We start from the raw sequence: 24,340 nt of genomic DNA, 5'->3' as shown, positions 1-24,340 counted from the left end.
GCAATTGTTTCTTTCTTCCCTTGAAGCACTCCAGGGACCATCAGCCAAATAGTTTGGCACAGGTATCAATTCAGGAGGCAGTACTTTGAAGAACACTGTTCTAAATCACTGACCATAGATTCCATAAATGACTGTTAACCTTTTTTGACACCCTTAAATGTACTGCCAATCAATTTCATTGAATGATTGAAAGTTCTAACTAGAATTGATGTGGCTTTCTGAGTGTAGTCTGAACACTGGCCTTAGCCACATGAAGGTTACCTGGTTGTTGGTTAGTTTCAAAAGGAAGTTCTGAGAAGGCTAATTATATTCAGCAAAAAAAAAAAAAAAAGTTATCAAAAACACAAAGAGTGATGGTATTGCTAATTTAGAGGAATATAGATGAAAACAGCCTTACTACTTGTCCTTACATCCAGGTAATCACATAGTCCAATTATACCTGAGAGCCATATGTTCTACATTCCTCATCTAAAGCCCTAATATTTCTAGCCATTTCTCAGAAAGAAACTATTCAAACCTGTTTGACCATTTTGGTTGCCCTTGTCTACATCTTTTCCAACTCAACAATATACTATTAAGAGACCTGAAGACTAGAATTTTATGTAGCATTGCTTTTATATCTTCCTTCTATTTCATATGCCTTTGCCAGTTCATTTGTAAAGTGATCCATGATTCAAAAGCATCTAGCTTCTGTGAAAAGCTTTTCAATTATTTAACATCACCAAATCACCCCTGCTAATATTTCTGATGATTTACTTCAAAACTGTAAATATAGACAATACAGTGGACCCTTCCTTTAAGCGGAGGATTCATTCCAGATACACACACACACACACACACACACCCATGCAAGGGGGAAAGTGCATATGCTTGCATCCCATTGAAAAGAATGGGGCACGAGCCTGTGGTGTAGCGCAGTGCATGCACCGCAAGAAGACGCGTATGGCGTGGGCGCACTTGTGTGTGTGTGTGTGTGTGTGTACACACACATATATACATACATATATAATATATGGTGAAGCAGAACTTTATTTTGCTGAAGCCATACTATTTCTTCATTAGCAAAACTTGTTCTTCTATATGCTGAAGATGTACTTTATCTTTAATAATGCTTGCTATCAGTCTACCTCTAAGCAACGTTTAGGAGGTTTACAGACAGGCCATTAACTGACTCCGACCCCAAGGCAATGTGACCGCGTGCCACTCCACATGGTGCATGGCATCATAGCGCTCCTCTGGCACTGCGTTTGCATGACACAGCACCAAAGGAGCACGGAAAAGCTGTGTACTGGCAGCTATAATGCCCTTTCTGCAGCACAGAAAAGAGCTGCTTTTTGCTGTGGAAAGGCGAGATTGGGGCCACGGCGTGCAGTTGCCACGGCCCCAATCCTGTGCAGAGAGAGACAGCTGCAAACCACCCCTTAGGGGCGGTCTGTATGGCTCCTAAGTTTAAAACATCTGCAACAGTATGAGTGCCTCTTGCATCACTTGGTAAAGACTAGCTACCTTTTAATTCTTCAGCAAGAACTTAAATCATGGACTGTATGATTTGGTTAAAAGATCAGCAATTGCATGTTTAAGTCTCCATGGAAGACTTTAATGGCAATTATACTCAATTACAAAATGTTGACCCCAGTCAGATTTTAGTTAGTTGTATTCATACAGAGATCAATAAATTCAAAGAAACCCTCCAAGCATACTGATCTCTCACAGCAAGAATCAAATGGACAAAACCATTATCAAAGTGGCAGCTGAGGTCCTCAACAAGGCTTTACTCAAGGCCCATGCAGAGATGGGAAGAGAGGTCTCAGCAGGGGATACAAGACTTGTATAGACAGCAGAGGGAGACATATTGAAGGCCAAGAGTAAGAATTCCAGTAAAAGAGTCAAACCTCAGCCAATCTATTTAATATATTTTTAAAAGCTTTCAAAATTTGTTATTGATACACAAAAATATTATATATGTTTATATCAGGTTTCAAAAAACGCTCAAATGATAGCATAGTATTCATACTGCCGACACCATTAAAAAAAACCCAAACACCTAAGCAAGGGGAAAGTGGGAAAAACATTCAACAATGTTTAGAGTTCTACTTTTAAGTGAAGTTATATTTTTGGTACCAAAACAAAACAAACCCATTAAGAGATGTTTGAAAAGTAGCAGATTGCAGAACAGGAATAATGAGATTGAAGGGGATACAAAATTTAAAAGGTGAGTAGTTTTAAATTCTATTCGAGACACAGGGCAAGCAGGTGAAGGGCAGGAAGGATTCAGTTGTTCCCATCTGTGGCTTATTTCTCTTCTAGGCTTCTCCCATGTCTTTTTCATCAGTCAAGCTCTGCTAGTATAAGCAAACCCAACAAGGAGAAAAACCCCAGGGGTGCAGGTCAATCAGTATGGAAGAATATATTTGGAAAGATCCCAAATATAATTGCACATTTTATTTTCAATTTGGACTTTTTGCTTTGGGGGGCAGAACTAGGTTTAAACACTTCATTTTGGTAGACTTGTTTGCAACCGAAAACAGTATGTGTTTCAAAGCTGCATGTTGAAAGAGAAAATTCTAGCCTTATCAGTCTGTAGCTGCTGAATTCAGGTGCTGAATTATCTTCCTACACTGAAGATGATAATACCTCTTGGAAGCAAAAATCAGCTAATTTTGCTTGCAATAAATAACTACACTTGGCATAGTGAGCTAGATAAAAGAATCAGCTACAAAACAAACACTACAGTCAAATACACAGCAGTATTTAAAAAAGAAAAAGAAAATGCACTGTCCACTCAGAAAAAGTAATGTCTCCAAATTAAATCACAGAAGTACCTCTAGCGCTCTGGCAGCTGAAGAGGCAATGCTCCAAAACCTAGATGATACTGTGGGAACACTGTCAGAAAAGCAGGAAAGTGGCACTTAAATTACTCAAGTGAGTGGTGGAAAGCAGTAAAGCATATGAAAGGGCAGAGATGAGGGAGATACAAATTGGCGGAGGTTGAGAGCAACAGAAATGCAAGAAATGCAGAGACCGGCTTCGAGCAAGAAGCTGGGAAGAGGTTGAAGGGATTAAAGATGTGACAAGTACTAGGAGTAATCTGGTCAAACTCTCAAAAATGATAGCTGTCAAGAGTTGAAGACATGAATTTCTAAACAAACAAATAAAATCACTGTGGACATTCAGAGGAAGTATTCTTTTCCAGTTGATTTCATAAGGCCACTTCTTCACTAGCAAACCTTCTCTATGATTTCTCAGGATTCATTCCTGACTTGCTTGCTTTTATTAACATAGGCATCACATCTATTGCACTTTGCATACTAAACTTATTCTATTCACCGTGTATGTGGGTTTCTTTTGACAAAGCAAGTAGTTGCATAACAGCCTTGTGTATATGGGCATTCAAATCGCCTGCCAATGTATGGTGATCCCATGAATATTTCATATGGTTTTCTGAGGCAGGAAATACTCAGAAGTGCTTTGCCAGACCCAGGGTCTGTAGGGTATATTTCATAGGAAGGAACTGGCAAAGCATTCTGAGTATTCCTTGCTTCAGAAGATCATATGAAGAATTCATGGAGTCACCATACGTTGACAGGTGACTTAAAGGCACATACACACATACATAAGTATTTACCAGGGCTGACCCCAATTAACTTCCAAGATCAGACAGGTTCTGATGCCTTTAGGGTATTTAGGCCCCAGCAGCCTTGATACCTGAGTTCATTTCAACCCTAACATTGAGGTGTGGCAAACTGGAACCTTGGCAATTGCTTCAGTTAGCAGCATAGACAATGGTAGTTAAGAATAAATGAGACAGGTATTGGGATATGTCTGAAGAGACTTATTCAGAGGAGACCAACTATATCAGAAGCTTACAAATCTATTCCTTTTTTTAAGTTTCTCTCCTAAAAGATCATATGAAAAACCCAATAGCCAAATGGAAATTGTGATAAAGAACCACATTTAACAAAGCCAGGTCACTGCATAAAATAGCAGTAGATCTTAGATAATCAAAAACAAAGATAAAATTTTTCCCCAGACTTCTCTTTCTAAACAGGGGGCAAGGTGAATTTTGACTACTCCTAGAAGCAACCAAGATAAGTTTGTCATACATGTGCCAAACAGGCATATGTCTTTTTACGGATGAGAGAATAATTTACAAATACCATGTTAAGTGAAATCATGAGTATGACTAATGTTTTTCTAGATTAGTAAATTTAGAAATCTAACACTAATGTAAAAACATTTACATATATAGGCATGGTTATTTGTATGGGGGTTCATGGTAAACAAAATGTTAAGTAACTGTGGGAAATTACTTCTCTAATACCTTTTCATATTAACAGATTCGTTTTTGGATCCTTTTCCCAACCACTACAAGAAATCATTAATACTGCAGGGGCCTCATTCCTAAATCAGACCACAATGAGGGCTGCATGGATTCCATGCCCAATTCTGTTAGTGAAGGCTGGTTAAGCCACCAATGACCTGTAAATGTAAGTTTATAATGTTCTGTAATGTAAATTTTTAAGACAGGGTAGCTGGAGGAGACAAGGAAGCAACCAAGATAAGTTTATATGGATAAATTTAGTTCTGCCACATTTGGACCATATAGTATTATAAACTGATATGACATGCAAAAGAAATTGGAAAAAAATTGCATTGTCCTCATATAAGCTTTTCAAAATTCATTTTAATTCATTACAGCAACAGAATGAAGTTGCTGATTGGGTCAAAAATGTATATCCTGCCTTCATCTCCTTACTTTTGTTCTTATAACCTATTGTCCTACTAGTCCAGGAATGAGTCTCTATCACCGCAAAGGTTTAATATCTTGTCTGTCTAAAATTGTGTCCGGCCCTTTAAACCTCTCACTTGCCCTAGCCTGCTGCCCAAAGCAGCATATGGCCGACATATGCTCAACAGTGAAAATTCCCATTTTGATTTCCTACAAATACTTACTATTTTCCTTTTGGGTAGCAACTTGTGCTCTATTGTAATAATTTCTATTTGTTTCCAGAACACAATTTATGGTCCTCAATTATTTTTAGCAGACTGTATAATTATCAGTAGAAATGGTGTTTGCTTATTCCATGTTCAGTTTATTTTAAAACTTTTAACTTACCTTCAGGTAAAGAACCTGGTTTATGAGAATATGTAGAACTTTTCTTGCTGCTTTTACTGTTAACTGACAAGCTGGACTGAATTTTTCTGTGCATTTTTTGGGAAACAGGAGCTGAAAACCTTCGACTGTAATCTGGTGCACCAAGTTTGACTCCGTTGCGAAATCCACTTGCGTGGTTCAAACATGGATGGCCATTTTGTACTTTGCCAGTTTCTTCCTTACACTTTTCAAGTGGCATAGCATTTGGTTGAGGCAAACGTTGAGGTTGTGCTTTAAAAGAAAAAGAAAAAATGAGTCAAGGGTGATTAGCTGGTATCAGTTATGCAAGCTCTCTCTTTTCTTTAGTCAGTCACTAAAAGGTTTTTTAAAAAGCAAATCTCTTAACGTGTGTGTGTTTACCCCTTCAAGCCACCTGTTGACTTATTGCGACCCCAATGAATTTCATAGGGTTTTCTTAGGCTAGGAATACATTCATAAGTAGTTTTGCCAGTTCCTTCCTCTGAAGTATAGCTGACAGTACTTAGTAGTCATTGTCACTCTCCCATCCAAGTACTAACCAGGGCTGACCCTGCTTAGCTTACAAGATCAGAGAGGTTCTGGTGCTTTTAGGGTATTTTGGCTCTCCTCTTGAAAGACTCTGTTTGTTTTTCTCTCTGATACCCCAGGCATTCAAAAAAGGTCAAAAGCAGCACTGCAGAAAAAAGATTAGAGGGGGTGAGTTCATCTTTTAGGTGTTCCCGGGATGACCATGCTCTCCCCTTTTGCTACTCTACTGATAGTTTGCTTTTTTGGATTTGACTGATTGGAATATTTTCAAACCATGGATAGATTAATATGTGGATGCATAATCTGTGCATACAGAAAGCTGACTGAAGTCACCTGCCTGTTTATGGCAATCACAAAGTGCTTCTGTGAGGCAAAAAAGTTCTATCAAATGTCAGTCTCTGTCTTTTAGGTGTGTGGACAGATAGTCTATTTTTTAAAAAGAACCTTTCTCATCATCTTATTTGCAAGACTTGACAAATATTTTAATTTGGTCAACTCCATCTTTTAGAACTAAGGACACCCTAAAGCTCCAATCATTAATGGATGGATGCATTCATTTTAAATATCTACGAAGACCAAAGAACTCTGTCAAATTATTGACAAAATGAAACCTCCATAGAAACATAAAATAGAATAATATTTTACATATGTTGGCAGATGCAACTCAATCACTGGCACAAAACAGAACTCAACATTCCCTGTACCTATATGACACTAATTTGATCTTGTTCCATTTTCAGCCTTTGTGAGTATTGATAAAGAGGTAATCATTTCAGGAATGTGGAAGCATATTTCCATATAACAGGATGGCAAGTGGATATAGTACTTGGAATTCTTGACTGCAAAATGTTACGCTTCACCAATAACTCAGTTGTTGGGACAGCCATTATCCTTTGTCAATAAGTAAGTGGAGAGAACACAGGAAGAATTCTGTAAATCTAAATGACAATGTTATTGGAATTGACAGTTATGACCTTTCGAATGTAGCAGAATTGGAAGTGGTTGTTTGCAACTGTTTACATTTCCATGTTATAGAACAACACATGACACATGATCTTATTTTCTGGTTTAAACATCAGGTCTATTTTGCAAATTAATGTGCAATGCAAAGTCTTGAGAAAAATTGAGCCATGCAAATTATGTGTATCAGTTCAATGTTATTATTTTCACTAGCATCAGGAGATAAATTCTGTTCCCAATGTACTGTTATTTCAGTCTTTTAATATTAACGCAAAACTTTTTAGCTGACTGGCTTTAGAGTATTCACATAAGATATGTAGGTCAAATCAAAAGTGAATAAAACCCCCAAATGTATTAGTTATACCAATTTAAATTTATTTTAACTTTATTGATAATTTTTCACTAGGGAGACTTGAATCTTATGGTTAAAATACACTTGAAACCAATTAGGAACCATATGACTGCATTCTCGTATGAAGAATAAGAATCATTTGACAGTTTTTAAGATTAAGCCACAACCATCCAGTTTAAAACCAAAATGTTTTACCTTATTTTTAAAGGTTGTGTATATCTTTAAAAAAAAAAAAAAGAAGGAACAGAAAAAGAAGCGTAATATGGGAAACGACACACTGCTTTCTTAAAACACAGTGATACCCAGGGACTTTCACTCTCCCTTTAATGATCCGCTGCTCTCATTCAGCTGTCTTTCTTTCTTTTTTTTTTTTTCAAATCTTTACATATGTGACAGCTCTCAAAAGTAGACCATAGACCATCTGGCATTTTCAGAGGTGTAACTTGTGCAAATTCAGCTCTACTGGGAACACAATGCTATCTTCTGCCTGCGTTATAAAAGATACAATAGAATGTAGAACTTATGAGTTGTTTTGAATTATTCATTTTCTGCCTGTATATTCAAGAAATTTTACAAACTCTGCATTTTGTACTACATAATCACATGCGTTAAAGGTACAAAGAAACTTTTTGACACCTCTTTTCTACAGAATGATGGCATTTTGTTTGATATGTGAACATTCAGTGTCTGTTATATCATTCTAAACAGACCATGTGCGGCTACAAAAGACTCCATTTTACACTAGGTATGAGCAAAATTTTATTCTTCTCATTCAGTAACTAATGCAATACACATCAATATTTCCAGTATTAGATTTATGAGCATTCAGCATCTTAAATCCAGAATGGCACTGGTCACCAACCATACATTTCAAAAACCGTACATACCACAACATAAAAGGCTACATTCTTGTTACATGTCCACAGTGAATAGCATCGTGTTTAAAGAAACAGTGCTTCCATGGTTAATTTTTTCTTTGAGTATAGCAAAACCAATGGATTTAGGTCAATGTTTTATACAGTGTTAATACTAGTGAATTTTCACCAAGAATGGTAAAAACTGGATTAATGATTCAACAGAATGAATCACTTTTGATAGAAAACTAGCAGATAATGTAGCCAGTAATAACTATACATGAATCTGCTGTCTGTGGAAAAGCAATAAAAAGGCAATATATTGCTGCAGCATATAATCTATTAACATGTTTCACTGCAGCACTGTCATTGGCCTCTTCATAAAGCACATCTTAATATAATAACTTTTGTGTTACTTAACCAACTTTACACAGTAATTTAATTGTGAGATTAGTAGATAACATAAAATACTTCCAGTATTTTAGCATGTATTTATTACTACAATTTTGGAGACTTGGAACAAAATGAATATGCACATCCTCATTCAGATTTCAAATTTGCTGATATCTCCAACTGACGAAAAAGCCCTTTTTGAAATACAATTTATGTCTGTGTGTGTGAGACGATCTATTTATTTTCTCTCTCTGTGTGTGTGTGTGTGTGTGTGTGTGTGTGTAAGAAACTATCAAACAAAATAAAAATATATTCATGTGCCTATGAATATAGGGCAATGAGGACAATAAAATGTAGGGTATTATATTTGAAGGCATTACTGTTTATACATGAAACTAACATTTACTTGTAAATGCAAAAATGAAAAAAGTAATATACAAATTGCCATGTTTATCTGGGTGGTTTATTTTGTGATCCATTCTTTTAAAAATTATCTGTAATGTTTGGGAAGTTGGACATAGATATGAAATGCCTGATAATAAGCAAAAGTAAAAGAGGCCACGAATTAGATTTTTAAAAATTACCAAGCTCTTTATTCATCAGATGTACATATAAACATGTAAACCATGTATGTAAATACATGTAAACCACTTTTTTCACAAGTGTGCAAAGCATATCTTGCACATTATTTCATCAGGTCTAACAACAACCCAGCACAGTAGGCCAGGATTATTATTAACATATTGCAGATAAGGGACTAAGGTTAAGAAAGTGGCTTGCCTAAGGCTAAGGGAGAAGTTAAAAAACAGACTTTAGAATTTAGAACATAACCTTTAAAATGCATCATCTTTCAGAATCCAACTAAATTCTAGCCTTTGGTTATTTCTTTTAGTCAGTTAAGACATACTGTAGTAGAAGATTATAGTACTCCATGCTATAAGAGTATGCTTTTATTTTTGTATAATAATCTCAGGAAGAACAGCACATTTCAGTACTACAAAATATCCTTAACATCCTTTATCTGGAATTCTGAAATCCAAAATACTCCAGAATCCAAAACTGTCCACATAAGTGGCTGAGGTAGTGACACCATTTGCCTTGATTCAGTGCACAAACTTTGTTTCATGCACAAACTTATTTAAAAATATCATGTATAAGGCTATGTGTACAAGGTGTATACAAAACAAATGAATTTCATGTTTAGACTCAAGTCCCATCTCCAAGATATCTCATCATTCCTATGCAAATATTTCAGATTCTGAAGGGAAAAAATCAAATCCAAAACACTTCTGTTTCCAAGCATTTTGGATGAGAGAGATTCAACCTATATTAAAAGTGGTGAAATGTGTACATGCAGAAGCAAGACAATTACACTAATTTGATAATGATCTCATCCTTCTTGTATTTTAGAATCTGCATATTTTCTTCTAAAAGAACCTCAGTATCTGCGGGGAATCCATTCTGGAACACCCCCCCCCCCAGGATACCGAAACCACAGAAGCTCAAGTCCTATTGTCCCCCAATGACAGTGTGTTCACGCAGCCATGCCATTATGGACAATGGGACTTTGGCTTAAGTTGTGTTACCCTTAATGGTGGCACAGCCGGGTGCATGCACCATCACTGGGGACAGCGGGGGTTGTCTCTAATGGTGACACAACCACATTCATGGGCTGCCATTAGAGACAATGTGGGCTTACCATCTGCAGATGCTCAAATCCGTGGATGGCAAGTCTGCAGATACCAAGGCCCCACTGTATGGATAAATGTTTGGATAATAATCTGTTACAGACTGTGAAATAGATAAAACATTTGGCACTATACTATTTTATCCACAGAACTGTTTTCTCTCTACTTTAAAAAAGCTTCTTAATATTTGCACACAATTTTATGCAAGTATAAGATGAATTAATAATTCTTTGAAGAACAAAGATGCATCTGTAAAGTATATGGGAAGTAAGTATTAGGGGAAGCTATTAGGCTCTTTCAACAGGCCAATTTGCATATACACTGCTCCCTCGGGTTACGAAATTAATTCGTTCCGCGCCCGCTTTCGTAACCCGAAAAGCCTTCGTAAGCCGAATTGCCATAGGCGCTAATGGGGAAAAGCCGCGTTTTGTGCAAAAAAGCGCCGAAAAGCACCAAAAAAATTTTTCATAACCCGAAAATACATTCGTAACCCGGAACAATGATTTCCAATGGGGATTTTTCGTATCCCGGAAATTTCGTAACCTGGGTATTTCGTATCCCGAGGTACCACTGTAACATTAAACCATGATTTAGGAGATTACCACACTACACTCTTATAGTGCTGCTATTCCACTTTAACTGCTCTGGCTGCCTCCTGTTGCCTTCTGGGATTTGCAGTTTAAGGGAGAGCATTTAGAATTCTCAGCCAGACAGCTCTTAGGCCTCACTGAACTACAAGCCTCAGAGTGCAACAGGAGGCAGCCAGAGCAGTAAAAGTGGAATAGCAGCACTATAAAAATGTAGTGCAATAATCTACTTAGTGCATAGGTAAGAATCATGCAGCTCTCCACATGCTGCTGACTGTAATTCCAAGCAGCCCTGGTCAGCACATCTAATGGTAAGGAAAGCTGAGAGCTGCAGTCCAAGCATATCTAGACAAAACACAGTTTCACTTGTGGCACATGCACAACCATCTCAAACTCAAGCAAAACCTCAGGCTAAATGATTCACCTTCCTTCTCTTTCTTCCACAACCAGGGAGAAAATACAAACCATGATTCAGTTTTGCTGCCCCTGGTACCTAGGTTGTCATTACACATGACAATCACATGAATTGTAATTTAAAGTAAACTCTACCAGCTGCTAAATAAGCTAGTGTCAAACCACATATCATGTAACTATACGTTATACAGCAATTTATGTTTCAAACATAACAAGCCCAGAACTGGTGAAACTAAACTATGTGCAGAAGAGGGAAGTGCCTAGGATTAAGCCTTTCTGTGGGCTTGCACAAGGTTGTGCATATTAATGCTAAATCAGACTACTGTATCATCTTTTCATTTATCCTTTAAATGATTTCACTAGACTAAAGCCCAAGAAATATAAAGGAATCCATGTAAAACACTGGATTTTCCAGTATTAGATTTTAAAATATTAGAATATTTTCAAATAAATTTTAAAATATTATAATATTGTGTTTCCAATATTAAACTAGATTTTCCAGGGAAAGGTTTGAATTGGGAAATCATTTGTTTTTTGCGTAAGACTATAACTTTTCCAGAACTCTTGGAAAATAAAGACTTTACTGCATGAAAAGCATTCCTTGTATGAAAACTGCCAAATGTTGCCAAATCTATACTGTTCACACATGAGCTGGTGAGGTGTATTTGAACAACAGGAATCAAGCAGTATCATTCCACTAGTTGTAACAATGATGTAGTCATAGAGACCTAATTCTAGACCAGCAATTCCCAAATGATGGGTCTCCAGATGTTTTGTACTTCAACCCCCAGAACCACAGCCACTATGGCCAACAGTCAAGAATTCTAGGAGCTGAAGTCCAAAACACCTGGAGGACCAGAGTTTGGGAATCACTGTTCTAGACTACAAGGCTAAATTCAATGTTACTCTTTTGTAGACCAAACCCATAGAATTCAATGAGACTAAAGTTAGTCTCCTTCATTTCAGTGTGTCTGCTCTAAGGAAAAGCAACCATTCATATGGATATAATCCAATGCAGTTTCTAGTTATGCAAGTGGCTATGTGCTCAGGGAGGACAAGGACAAGAGAAAGTATCTAGCACACTGTTTTTCTCTGCAAATGTTATGTGGCCAATATGAATAACACTCTACTACTACTGTCACCCAGTTTCTGAGCGCTAACCTAAAATTGTATATACAGTATTCTGATTTGAAAGTATGTAATCCATTTTGGTTTTCACAGTGTCTGTGTGAGCCAGAAAGATACTATGCCAATAAAAATGTAACACTTCAGAATTCTGACTAGCCTCTGTTCAAATCTTCAAACTACTTCAATGGATAGCTCTGAACAACAATGTAGAATATTAACATTCAGGTTACAAGATATACCTTTGAGTCAACGTGTAAAGTGGCTTTTGTCAGCAATTATTTTTGAATATTTCCTAGGAAATAAGTAGCATATACTGCACCTTCTGCATGACAGAAGGCATACATTAACTAAACAACAAGAAATGATCAAGGTACAATCCATCTTTTTAAAATCATTTTTTCTCACTGAATTTTTTATACCATGCTGACTTTACAAAGAAAACAGAAGTACCAGCTACCAGCCATCAACTATTTTCTTGGAACGGCTCATGTTTTACAAGAAATAGATTATGATAAAACAGGATTTCCTTTATGAAGAAATGGTTTGGCAAAACTGAAAGTCGACTTTTTTGTGGGGCCAGGGGCAGACTCATACTGAGAATTATTTGTTCGGATGGGTCTTAAACCATTCACAGGCCTGTTTTATATTGTACTATCTTTCTTTAGGAACAAGGAGGAGAGAAGGAGGCTGGCTGGCTGGCTGGTTAGTACCACACTGCAGAAATAAAGCAGTTTGACACCACTTTAACTGCCATGACCCAGTGCTATGGAATTCTGGGATTACTGTTTTGTGGGGCACCAAAGCTCTCTGACAGAGAAGGCTAAATATCTCGCAAAGCTACAAATCCCCAAATTCCTTAGCACTGAGTAATGGCAGTGGTGTCAAGCTGCTTCATTTCTGTAGTGTGGCAGGATCCTGAGGGAGAGAGAAAGTGTGAAAAGAGCACTCTTGGGGGACAAATCTGTAGCAGACGTTCTAGAGGACTTCATAACACAAACAAATCACTTTGCCCTAATCTGGTTCTCTCTAGATGAATTGAACTACAACTCACAACCTTCTGAATAAACGTGATGTCACCACATCTGAGCAGCATGACACATTTGAAGGGCAGCAAGTTGGCGAAGATTGATGTAGGATGTTTTCCTGCATTACACAGATCTGTGCTGTGATGTTTAAGCCAAAAATCATCACCCCTTTACTGTTAAGCTATGAGTAGTGAGAAAATAAATATTCAGTGAAACGACGATGACAAATGTAAATGGATCTGCACAGTAAAAAAAAACAGAATCCAAATAGCTAACCAAATAAAAGAAGAATCTTATGGAACTAGTTAACTATACTCATATTAAAGGATGGGTAGTCTGGTGTGTAATTTTCTAATAAATCAAATTACAAAGAACAATTGTTAGAAGACAAGTATCCCAAGGGCAAAAAGACTGATCTTTCCATGTCCCATTTCCTTGCCAAAAGTTAAGTATCTCAGGCACCTGCTGAAGTTTTAACAAAGGTTATATTCAAAGGCAAACTGAACTATGAGAGTTCTTCTACAAAAACAGGTATTTTGACAACATACCATTTTTGTATCACTGTTTTTCAATCAGTTTTCGGAAGAAATTGATGCAGTGAAAAGCCCAATATTGTGCAATTCTTCATGCATGTGTTTACACATTCAAACACATACTACACCACTTTGCAAGAAATACATCAGCTTTCTGTTGCCAAAATGGAAGCTCAAGTTACAGCTACTATATTACTGGTAAGACAACAATCCTTGGAATATCATCTTCACAGTCATCTTGTTGCACATAGTTCTGTCCACAACAGTACAATATGAAAATCAAACATTCTGTTTATTGCATACTAAGAAATTCCAGGAAACTATACTGAAGTTACATTAACAGACGATGCAGAAGAAATCACTATTTGTACCTCTAGTTTTGTACATGTTCACTATATTTAACTGGAACCACTAACTTAATGACCAATTACAATAGTGATCAACATTTTATAACACTAATTTATAGTCTCCCTAACATTTTACACATCAGTATTCTTGATCAGCACCGTACACCTTCATTAATCACATTATCAAGGGTGTTTTGTTTTCTGTCACATAAAAATTTATGAGGTTTCAGTGCAAGGGAAGTGGTTATTCCTCTAAGGATTTTTTTTTCATTCTGTTTCTTCTTTATGTACCGCTTTATGTACCGCTTTATGTACATGTGCCTTTTTTGTTTTGTTTTTTCAGTTAATTTGTTTTATGACAGTACTTTAGGTTTACAATGCCAAAATACTATACTGAGTATACATTACACAGAAATACTGCAACCAGCACTAGATGCCAGAAGTGCTGTCAAAGATACCAACAGTTTAATACTTGTTCATAATATACCAATATTACATAGTTCAGAGCAGATGGACATGACTATACAAAGACACAAACCCATGATTTTTTACTAATGAACTACATTCATCTATAGAAATCATAGAATCATAGAGTTGGAAGAGACCGCAAGAGCCATCCAGTCCAACCTCTTTCCATGAAAGAGTGTGCAAAGTGAGGCCTGCAGGCTGTATGTGCCCCTGAGTTCATTTTTGTGGTTTCCAGGCCCCCCAAGAGGTCAGAAAATGTGAGGTTTTTTTTTTCTTTTTTGCAAAGTGCTCAAAATTATCTCCAGGGGGTATGGAGGGCATTTCCATGGGTTTGGAGCCCCTGTGGATCCTCCAGGGGTCAAAAAATTTTTTTGCCTCTGAATATTACAAAAGCCTTCTAGATACCCACGAAGACCGAAAAACATGTCTCTACGGCCTCAGAGAGCCCAAAAGGGCCACCACCATTGTGCCAATCTGGGGGCAGGTTGTGCACTTGATTGCTCGGAGACTGTGCCAAGGCCACTGAACGCAGGCCAAAACCATTTCTTACTGCTCCTTTTTGCAGTCCACTGAGGACCACGGCAGCAGGCACTCTCAGTCCCATGGTGTCTGGTGGCTTGGTCCCGTGGTAGTCCTGGGGCAATCTGGCCACTCCTACTTCTCCTCTGCTTGAGTCATGTTCCCACAGAGGATGTTTGGAAGGTTTTTTTGGGGGGTTTGGTTTATTTATTTATTTTTTTTTGGAAATGTTTTTTGCGGGAGAGGTACATCTTCTCCAAGTTTTCCTAGGGGGATAATGCAATCCTTTATTCTTCCAGAGTTGCTACCCCTGATCCACAGCAAATTTAGGGGAGCTTAGTTCCAGGTAGCAAGCAGTGCACTTAAACTTTTTAAACTAAGTGACCATCCTATACTTCAGAAGGTACACAGTTTGGGTTTGAGTTGTAGTAAATAGATCAGCTTTATTAAAGTTTAGTTATTCAACTGGCCACCTCACTTCAGTGACGAGGTATTTTGAACAGGCAAATGGCTGTGAGGACTGGTAGAAAATAAACAGATTACTCTGTTCTACTCTGGCATCCCAGTTGCAGCAAGATAGCAGATAAAAGTTGTATATACAGTCAGCCCTTCTTATACACGGATTTGTTATACACGGATTCAAGCATACACGGTTTGAAAATGTTCCAAAAAAGTATAAATTTCAATGATCAAACCTTGATTTTCCATTTTTTATAAGGGACACCGTTTTGCTCTGCCATTATATTTAATGGGACTTGAGCATACACGGATTTTGTTATAGACAGGGATCTTGGAACCAAACACCAGCGTATAACAAGGGTCCACTGTAATCATTTCTTCTCAGACAACAATTTGGTAGAAGATTTTTTTTTTAAAAAAATGGCTTGCTATGAAGCTAATTTTAAGTCAAAACAGGAAAACACATTTTCTAGAAGGAAATCATTTCTGGAAGCTTCTGCAAGAATTATTTCCACATTTATTAAGGATGAATTGCTCCCATTTGGGAAACCATCCTCGGCATCCCCACAAAATGTCTGTGAAGAAAGGCATGTCTAGTTACAAATAATAAGTAAATTGTCCAACTTGACTAACAGACTGACTACAGTTGAATCTCTGTATCTGTAGGGGATCTGTTCTGGAACCCCCCCCCCCCTGCAGATACCAAATATGCTCAGGTCCTGTTTTTGTTAATGGCAGCATGGTGCATGCACGTGCCATCATTAAGAAAAACGGGGGCTTGCCATCCATGGATGGTTAAATCTGCAGATGGCAAGTCCCCCAATACAGAGGACACATTGTATAGATGTAGGATCTAAAAACACCCTACTATTTTGAACCTGCAGCCTTCTCTGCCTATTAAAAACAATTTCACAGGAGGAACCCCTCTTTATCTTTCAACTCTAGACAACCCTATTCCTGTGTCTGGTTGTGAAAGTTTGACAGTAAAGTTGGCTGATGTGAAGAGATTCAACTCATTTGATATGTGCTGCTGGAGGGAATTTCTGCAGATACTATGGATTGCCAAAAAGACAAATAAATGGGTCACAGAGCAAATCAGACCAAGCTTTCCCTGGAGGCCAAGATAATTAAACTGAGACTGTCATACTTTGGACACATCATGAAAAGACATGGGAAGACATGTCTCACCAGCTAAGGCAATACAGCCTGCCTTCTCCAACCATGGGATTGCCATCAGCGGATTTAAGCATCCGCAGATGGCAAGCCCACTGCCCCCTAATGGCCAAGGTCCATGGGGTTTTTTTCATCCATGTGGGGGCCTGGAACAGAACCACCACAGACACTAAGGGCTGACTATTATGTTTGGCAAAGTAGAAGACAGTAGGAAAAGAGGAGGACTATATAACAGATGGACAGATCAGTCGAGGAAGTCATAGCTCTGAGTCTGCAAGGCCAGAGTAGAGCTGTTGATGACAGGGTGACTTTCTTGCATTCATAGGTTCACTATAAGTCAAAATTGACTTGACAGCAATTAACAACTACAATAACAACAACAAACCCTAACACAATATTTACGATATGACTTTACATTAGTATTTTTTACAAAAGTTAATTGTATTTTATTAACCTTATTGTATTGAGAATATGCTATTTTTTATTGAATGTATCTGATATGTTTTTATTGCTGGAATAATTTGTTTGTTGTAATCCCGCCTCGATTCGCAGGGAGACGCGGGAAATAGGAATAAAATTTATTATTATTATTATTAAAGCAGTTCTTTATCTGCCCATCATGCAGATATTCCGCTACAATAAAGCAAGACATATTCAAGGATTGTTGAAAAAGTTGTGCATTCCCTTCCCTAAAAGGAGCTTACATGTAAGCTATTTGGCACCAGAACCCCAGTTCTTCTCAATGCCCTCTAACAGTCACAGCATTCATACTACTTAGACTAGAGGATACCATTTCCCCTACTACAGTTTGCAAAACTGATAAGGGATGGGGGGGATTTTACGCTTGTAAATTTATATCAGAAAATTTACTAAGGAGATGGCAAAGACTGCCATAATGGAATGAAATTATCTATGCTGTATTTCTTCCCCCTTGCAAGTTAAAATTCTGATCCTCCTCTCAGTTCACAGAGCAAGATATAAATCTCTATAAAATCATTATGCTCACATAGCTTCGATATAGCAGACGCTGGGCTACTCAGAAGTCCTCGTCTTGTGAAATTAACTGAATTGGCAATGATTATCAATAGAACATTCTCCTTTATCTTCAACATTCTGAAGAACAGCAATATTCTCATGTCATAATAAAATTCATGCAGCATATAAAAAACAGGTGACAGTCCATTACAATTAAAAGTGGATATTTTCTTTTTCAGAAATGAACAAATTAATTGCCATGGCACTGCTTATTTATATCATATTTACATGTATTCCCAACACATAACAGACTTAACTGTTCCCTACATGGACATAGAGAACAAATATACAGTAATGTCCACACGACACAGCTCTCATCCACTACACACACATGCAGACTCCATATCAGGGCTTTACAGATGATGTGTAACTGACGTCCCTCCAGGTGTTGTTGCACTTAACTCCCATAAACCCTTACCATGGATTATGCTTGCCTCATTCATAGACTTACTGGTTCTCTACCTCTGCATTACATGGAAATGGCAGGTCTGAATGCACCCTTTATCCCCCTTCTTTATTCATTCAAGATACCGAGCTCCCATTACCCATTAGCGGCCATGATGCTTGAATTTGTGGATAAATAATCCATGGATAAGAATGGTCAACTGTTGACCATTCTTATCCATGGATTATTTATCCACAAATTCAAGCATCCACAGTTTGAAAACATTCAAAAAATATATAAATTCTAAAAAGCAAGCCTTAATTTTGTCATTTTATATAAGGGACATCATTTTATTATCCATGGTATTTAATGGGACTTGAGCATCCACAGATTTTGGTATCCATAGGGGATCCTGTAACCAAAACCCAGCAGACACTCAGGGCCCACTGTAATACTGTATGTATGCATGTATACATATCACACAAGTGTACAGCGGGCCCTTCATATCCACTGTGGTTTGGTTCGCTACATTACCTGGAAATGGTTCCAGGACCCTCGTGGATACGAAAATCCACGGATTCTCGTCCCATTAAGTACTATAACATAGTAAAATAGTGTCCCTTATATAAAATGTCAAAATCAAGGTTTGCTCTTTGGAATTTATATATACATTTAATATTTGCAACCTATGGATGATTGAATCCAGTGTAAGCTATGGATGACTGCCCAGTGATTCACCAATGCAGAGAAAAACGACCCACTGTTTTCAGGCTTTATAAGGTTTGGTATACTGATAGCAGATGGGACAGTGTCAGGTCAAGGTGTGACTATTTTTAGGTGAAGTACTCTTTATACATTGCTTATCTAGTTCACAAGAGGAAATAGCTTAAAATCACACAGAGGATGCAATATACACCTGGATTTTCAAGTACAGTCGGCCCTTCTTATACACGGATTTTTTATACACGGATTCAAGCATACACAGTTTGAAAATGTTCCAAAAAAGTATAAATTTACCTTGATTTTCCATTTTTGATAAGAGACACCATTTTGCTACGTCATTATATTTAATGGGACTTGAGCATACACGGATTTTGTTATACACGGGGGGGATCTTGGAACCAAACCCCAGCGTATAACAAGGGTCCACTGTATAAGTTACAAGGAACAGGAATCCCAGTTCTTATATCCTAATCAAATTATAGAAATCAGATTTTAAAAACAAACAAACGAACAACCCAGATCTAATATACTTCCACTCTAACTAAGGAATCTTTTTTATTTAAAATGTAGAGGCAAAACAGACCACCCCAAAAGAGTGGGTCAGGGCCTTCCTGGCACTGCAGCAATCGCATGCCTGCAGCACCAAACCAGTCCATCGCTGCTGTTTCTAACCAGCCTCTGAAATGGAGTGATTTTTTTTCTGCTCCTTTTCAGGCCAGCTCTTCCAGGTTGGGGTGGCGTCAAGGTGCCTTCTGGTTGCCTTCAGGGCATGTGGCACTTAAACACCACACACCCAACACAGCAAAATGGCGGACCTTTTGGCCCATATGTCTCAAGCCTTATTCTCTAACACAATTCCACTGGACGCTAACTGTAAAAGCTCTTAAACGCATGTCTTGAAATAAGGGCCAAAAACAGCCAAAGAAAATCCCTTATAGCCCCATATGAAGTCTGTGAGTTAGAGTATAATATGTATGGTGTGGACAAGAGAGAAACGCAATTACTGAATTCCAATCCTGAATTAATATTGCATAACTATGGAGATTATCACACACCAAAAAATAAAAATAAAACCCACACATCCTGGGCCCCAGGCTGCATGCAGGTTGCAATCGGCTGGTGACAGCAGCAGCAATTTTGAGTGGATAAAACCCTTGCAATCCAAAACGTGACCATATCCCATCGGGGACAGGATGCATTTTTTGGTGCGCAATAATCTCCTATATTCCTTCTTCCTATTTCCAGTGAACTTTGAGATCCCTTCTAGAATTCTTGTTACAGTTGAATTCCACTCACTGGGATTTAGCAATACTTGAGGCACAATCGACTGCACTTGTATGGATGTGCACTTATGTGACACAAGAACAGTATGTAGATTACCACACTACACTCTTATAGTGATGCTATTCCACTTTAACTGCTCTAGCTGCCCCCTTTTGCATCTGGCATTTGAAGTTTAGAGAGGGGCAGTTAGAATTCTCAGCAAGAGACCTATTAGGCCTCACTGAACTAGAAGCCTCGGAATGTAACAGGAGGCAGCCAGAGCAGGAAAAGTGGAATAGTATCACTATAAGAGTGTAGTGCGGTAATGTGGTTTGTCACAAAAGAGGCCTCCATGTTTTCAGTAGGCTACTAATGCTCCTGAAACCTCCAAAAGCTCAAATAAGAATTGGACAGATTCTAGTGGATCTACAGCCTGAAGTCACCATGATTCTAAATACTAGTTGAATCTCATATCTGTAATGTACTACCCACCACTTTGTTTAAATCTGTAAATTAATTTAAGTTAGCTATGCACCCATTTTTTCTTCAATAATTTTTCTTAAAAAATACTTGTCTCAGTTGCCTATTCCAGCTAGAAGCTGGTACACAAACTCATAAGGACAAGTAACATTGTTGTGGTCTTGTATGTTTTTTCATGCAAGGATGTCCTGCAAACTACTCAAATGTAAGTTTTCACTGCATCTATTTCATTCAGATATATCTCTCATATGTACACCAAGTGCACAGTATCATCATACAGTAAAGGATAAGTATGCCTCTGTGGGTACTTAAAGAGATTACCATATAATGTATTTTAAATATTTTAGTATTCTACAAAGTAGTGATCATTTTGGAAATGGCTATTTTTAAAGCAGAAAATAGTAAGAGTAGTAAGAGTACATACCATGCCTTTCAGTTTTGACAAAGTAGCTAATTTTGTATTTCAAATGCTAAATATGGCTAATTGAATATATCATTACTGCAGAAAATTGCAGACTACCATAACATCAACTCATCCACTCGCTCTCCGGTATTATTTCAGGAGGAATGTGGGCAGGTTCTTATTTCTTCTATATTATACAACTACTGATAAAAGGAAACTATCATGAATTACCACCCAAATTATCCTGAAACCTCCATCTAAGGATAAAATGTAGCATTATTTTTGATGGGGCTCTTGAGGATGCATGATAACTACGAAAGGCTAATTTACTAGAATTAGACGTCTACTTCAAATTAAGCAGACTGCTTGGTATAGTTCACCTGGAAAACATAAAAATTCAAAGTTTCTAATCAATGTTAATCAAAGTGATAAACAATTAGGCCTAGCTGAAAGATGACACTGTCATTGCTTAATTTTTTTCAGAGTCTTGACTGCAATACAGTTCTTTGCATGTTGAGCTACATGTTCCTTGGGGCTTACTCCCAGAAAACTATACACAGCCATGAAAATCCCAGTCATATAAATATGAAAATTAGCAAACACACATTTTACCCAAGAAAGTAAAGTTATTAAATCTGAATGATAGAATGCCTGTACATTCAGTCCATCTCAGAATCATCTCTACTAATAGGACCAACATCTTTTGATAGCAGAGGGTGACCCATTTAAAATCAGATAAAAGTGTCCAAAGTGAGGATGTTACAAACAGCCACTCCAGATTCTCAAATACTATGGGAGGTTATTTTTAAAACAATACACTATACATTGCACCATGTTAGCTCCTTATAAGTACAGTCAATTAAATTCCTTCTCTTACTCCATAGGAAGCTTATAAGATGGTAAAATATACCCAACAGAAGTTTATCCTCATATGGATGAAAATAGCCATTTCCATAAAGAACCAGGTGGATGTTTAGTGAAGAAGAGGATAAATTTGAAGCTGAAGTGATGGATGGCAGTGACCTTTCTATCTGTAAAACTTTGGCATATAATAGGCTATTTAATCTTGAGAACTGGATTATTATTAATCAATTATTCATGACAGTTTGAATATATGGGAGATGCGTCTTGTTTTCTTAAATATCACAAAGCTGAAGTTCTGTTTGAGCAATCGGAAGATTAAATCTGAACAAGTGTACAAGGGACTAGACTTTCTCATGCCTACTGCTTCTTCAACTTATATTGCTTATTGTCATAGAATATTGAACAAATTATGCAGAATTAACTCTTATTATGATAATTTGGCAGTAGCATCTTAGTGGAACCAAGGAAAAATATACTAGAAAAACAAACAAATTACTAAATGTTGAACAAAACACTTACTTCTCAGAATGTGAGTGTAGATTGTAGACAATAGAATCTGAGAACTTCTTTTCTTAACAGGATCATATAGATGCCCGTACTGAAATAATTGAGCACATGTTGACTTTTGAGTGAAACAGGCAGTCAAAATAAAGAAGCAGGGCATTTATATGATGCATGCCTCCAAAGTGTGGGGAAGCCAAAACAAAGCTGCAAACTGGGGCTAAAAACTAGAGCAAACAGAAGCCAGGATACTCCAGCTTAGCCCGGAAAAGGCACAACTTCACTCCTGCATATAAACAGCCCAGCAGTAGCACAGGACTGTGGCAAAGCAAAGTCGTGAAAGTTTGATAACTCCAACAGATATAATTACAACATACACAAACCAGACAGTCCAGCATGGGTTGAAGAGGGGATGTATGGGGGTCCTCCATGATTGTGCTTTGTCAATGTATCACTGGCACACCAATGCACCAATGCCCTGTACTGGTGGAGCATCACACGTGTGACTGTGTGGCCGATGAATGGGGTGGCCATCCATTGGTCTTTTTAGCAGTCCACAGTATTCTCAGAACTCTTCTGCAGAGCTGTATTTCAAATGACTTGATTTTTTTTTCTATTAGCTTTCTTCACTGTCCAGCCTTCACAACCATACATAGATATATGAAATACAAAGGCAGGGGCAATCCTAACATTAGTATTCAATGACATATCCTGACACCTCAGGATCTTGTCTAATTCTTTCTTACCTGCCCTTCCAAGTCCCAAAGTTCTTCTGATTTCTTGACTCCTTTGATGATTGAGGCCAAGTATGAAAATCTTGAACTATTTCAATCTCTTCATCATCTACAGTCGGTCCTTCTTATACACGGATTTTTTATACACGGATTCAAGCATACACAGTTTGAAAATGTTCCAAAAAAGTATAAATTTACCTTGATGTCCCATTTTTTATTAGGGACACCATTTTGCTATGTCATTATATTTAATGGGACTTGAGCATACACGGATTTTGTTACACACGGGGGATCTTGGAACCAAACCCCAGCGTATAACAAGGCTCCACTGTACATTAAAATTATGGATATAATCTGTGGTCATACTCTTTGTTTTCTTGATATTCAGCTGTAAACCTGTCTATATGCTTTCTGCCTTGACCTTCTGCAATAATAATTCCTTATCTCTGATATTTTCTGCTAGTATTATGGTGTTATTTGCATATTTTAAGATTGTTGATGTTCCTCCCTTCTGTTTCTCTTTTGAGTCCAATCCTGGTTTTTGTTATGTTCTCACATACAAATTAAATAGATAGATTTATAGAATGCAACCTTGGCTGCCCCTACTTCTCTGTATCCTAACCTAACCTATTGTCCTGAGTACAGACTGTTCATCAGAAGTAGCAAATGTTGAGGCACACCCATTTCGTTAAGAGAGCCATGGTTTTTCTTGATTTATACAATCCAATAGTTTGCTATAGTCTGTAAAACTGATCTTCTTTTGAAATTCCTTAGTACGTTCCATTAACCTGTGTATGTCTGCTGTATGATCCTTAGTGCCGCTTCCTTTCCTGAACCCAGCTTGGACATCTGGCAATTCTTGCTCCATATGGTAAGAGTCATTTTTGTAGAATTTCAAGCATTACATTGCTTGCATGAGAAATCAGAGGAACGATTCTGTGATTACTGCAGTTCCTGGTGTCTCCTTTTTGAGGGACTGGAATATATACCGAGCATTTCCAGTTTGTGGGCCATTCTTTTGTTTTCCAAATTTGTTGACATATTTTTATTTAAATTGTGTAGATTCTGTCTCTGTAGCTTGGAGCAGCTATACCATCAGCTCCTGGTGAGTTATTTCTCTCTAGTTCTCTGAGTGCAGCTCACACTTTAAAATTTAAGCTTTGTCCTCATATAATTCTTCTTTCTTCTTGAATCTGTCATCAATCTGTCCCTTTTATATAGTTCTTCTGTGTATTGTTTCCATCATCTTTTTATTTCTTCTTGGTCATGTAATATATGTTCCCCTGCTTGAAACAGAGCATTCCTACTCTTGGCTTTAATTTTCCTTTAAATTCTCAGATTTCATCGGATGTCTCTTGTTCTTCCTGTTTTGTTGTTAGTTTCTATTTCA

General features: G+C 37.6%; 1 protein-coding gene across 1 annotated transcript in view; it reads right to left on the bottom strand.

Moving 5' to 3' along the window:
* The window catches only part of MDFIC (MyoD family inhibitor domain containing), a 48,466-nt gene that overhangs the window by 5,679 nt on the left and 18,447 nt on the right, over positions 1-24,340 (bottom strand). Inside the window, exon 3 of the mRNA XM_042470100.1 lies at positions 5,117-5,386. Coding sequence (XP_042326034.1) covers positions 5,117-5,386 — 270 coding nt within the window. The remainder of the gene's footprint in view (positions 1-5,116; positions 5,387-24,340) is intronic.

The sequence above is a fragment of the Sceloporus undulatus genome, chromosome 5, assembly GCF_019175285.1.
Source record: "Sceloporus undulatus isolate JIND9_A2432 ecotype Alabama chromosome 5, SceUnd_v1.1, whole genome shotgun sequence".
In the NCBI taxonomy this organism is placed as follows: domain Eukaryota; kingdom Metazoa; phylum Chordata; class Lepidosauria; order Squamata; family Phrynosomatidae; genus Sceloporus; species Sceloporus undulatus.
Note: the sequence above shows the minus strand (reverse complement) of the source record. Positions and strands in the feature narration are given on the sequence as shown.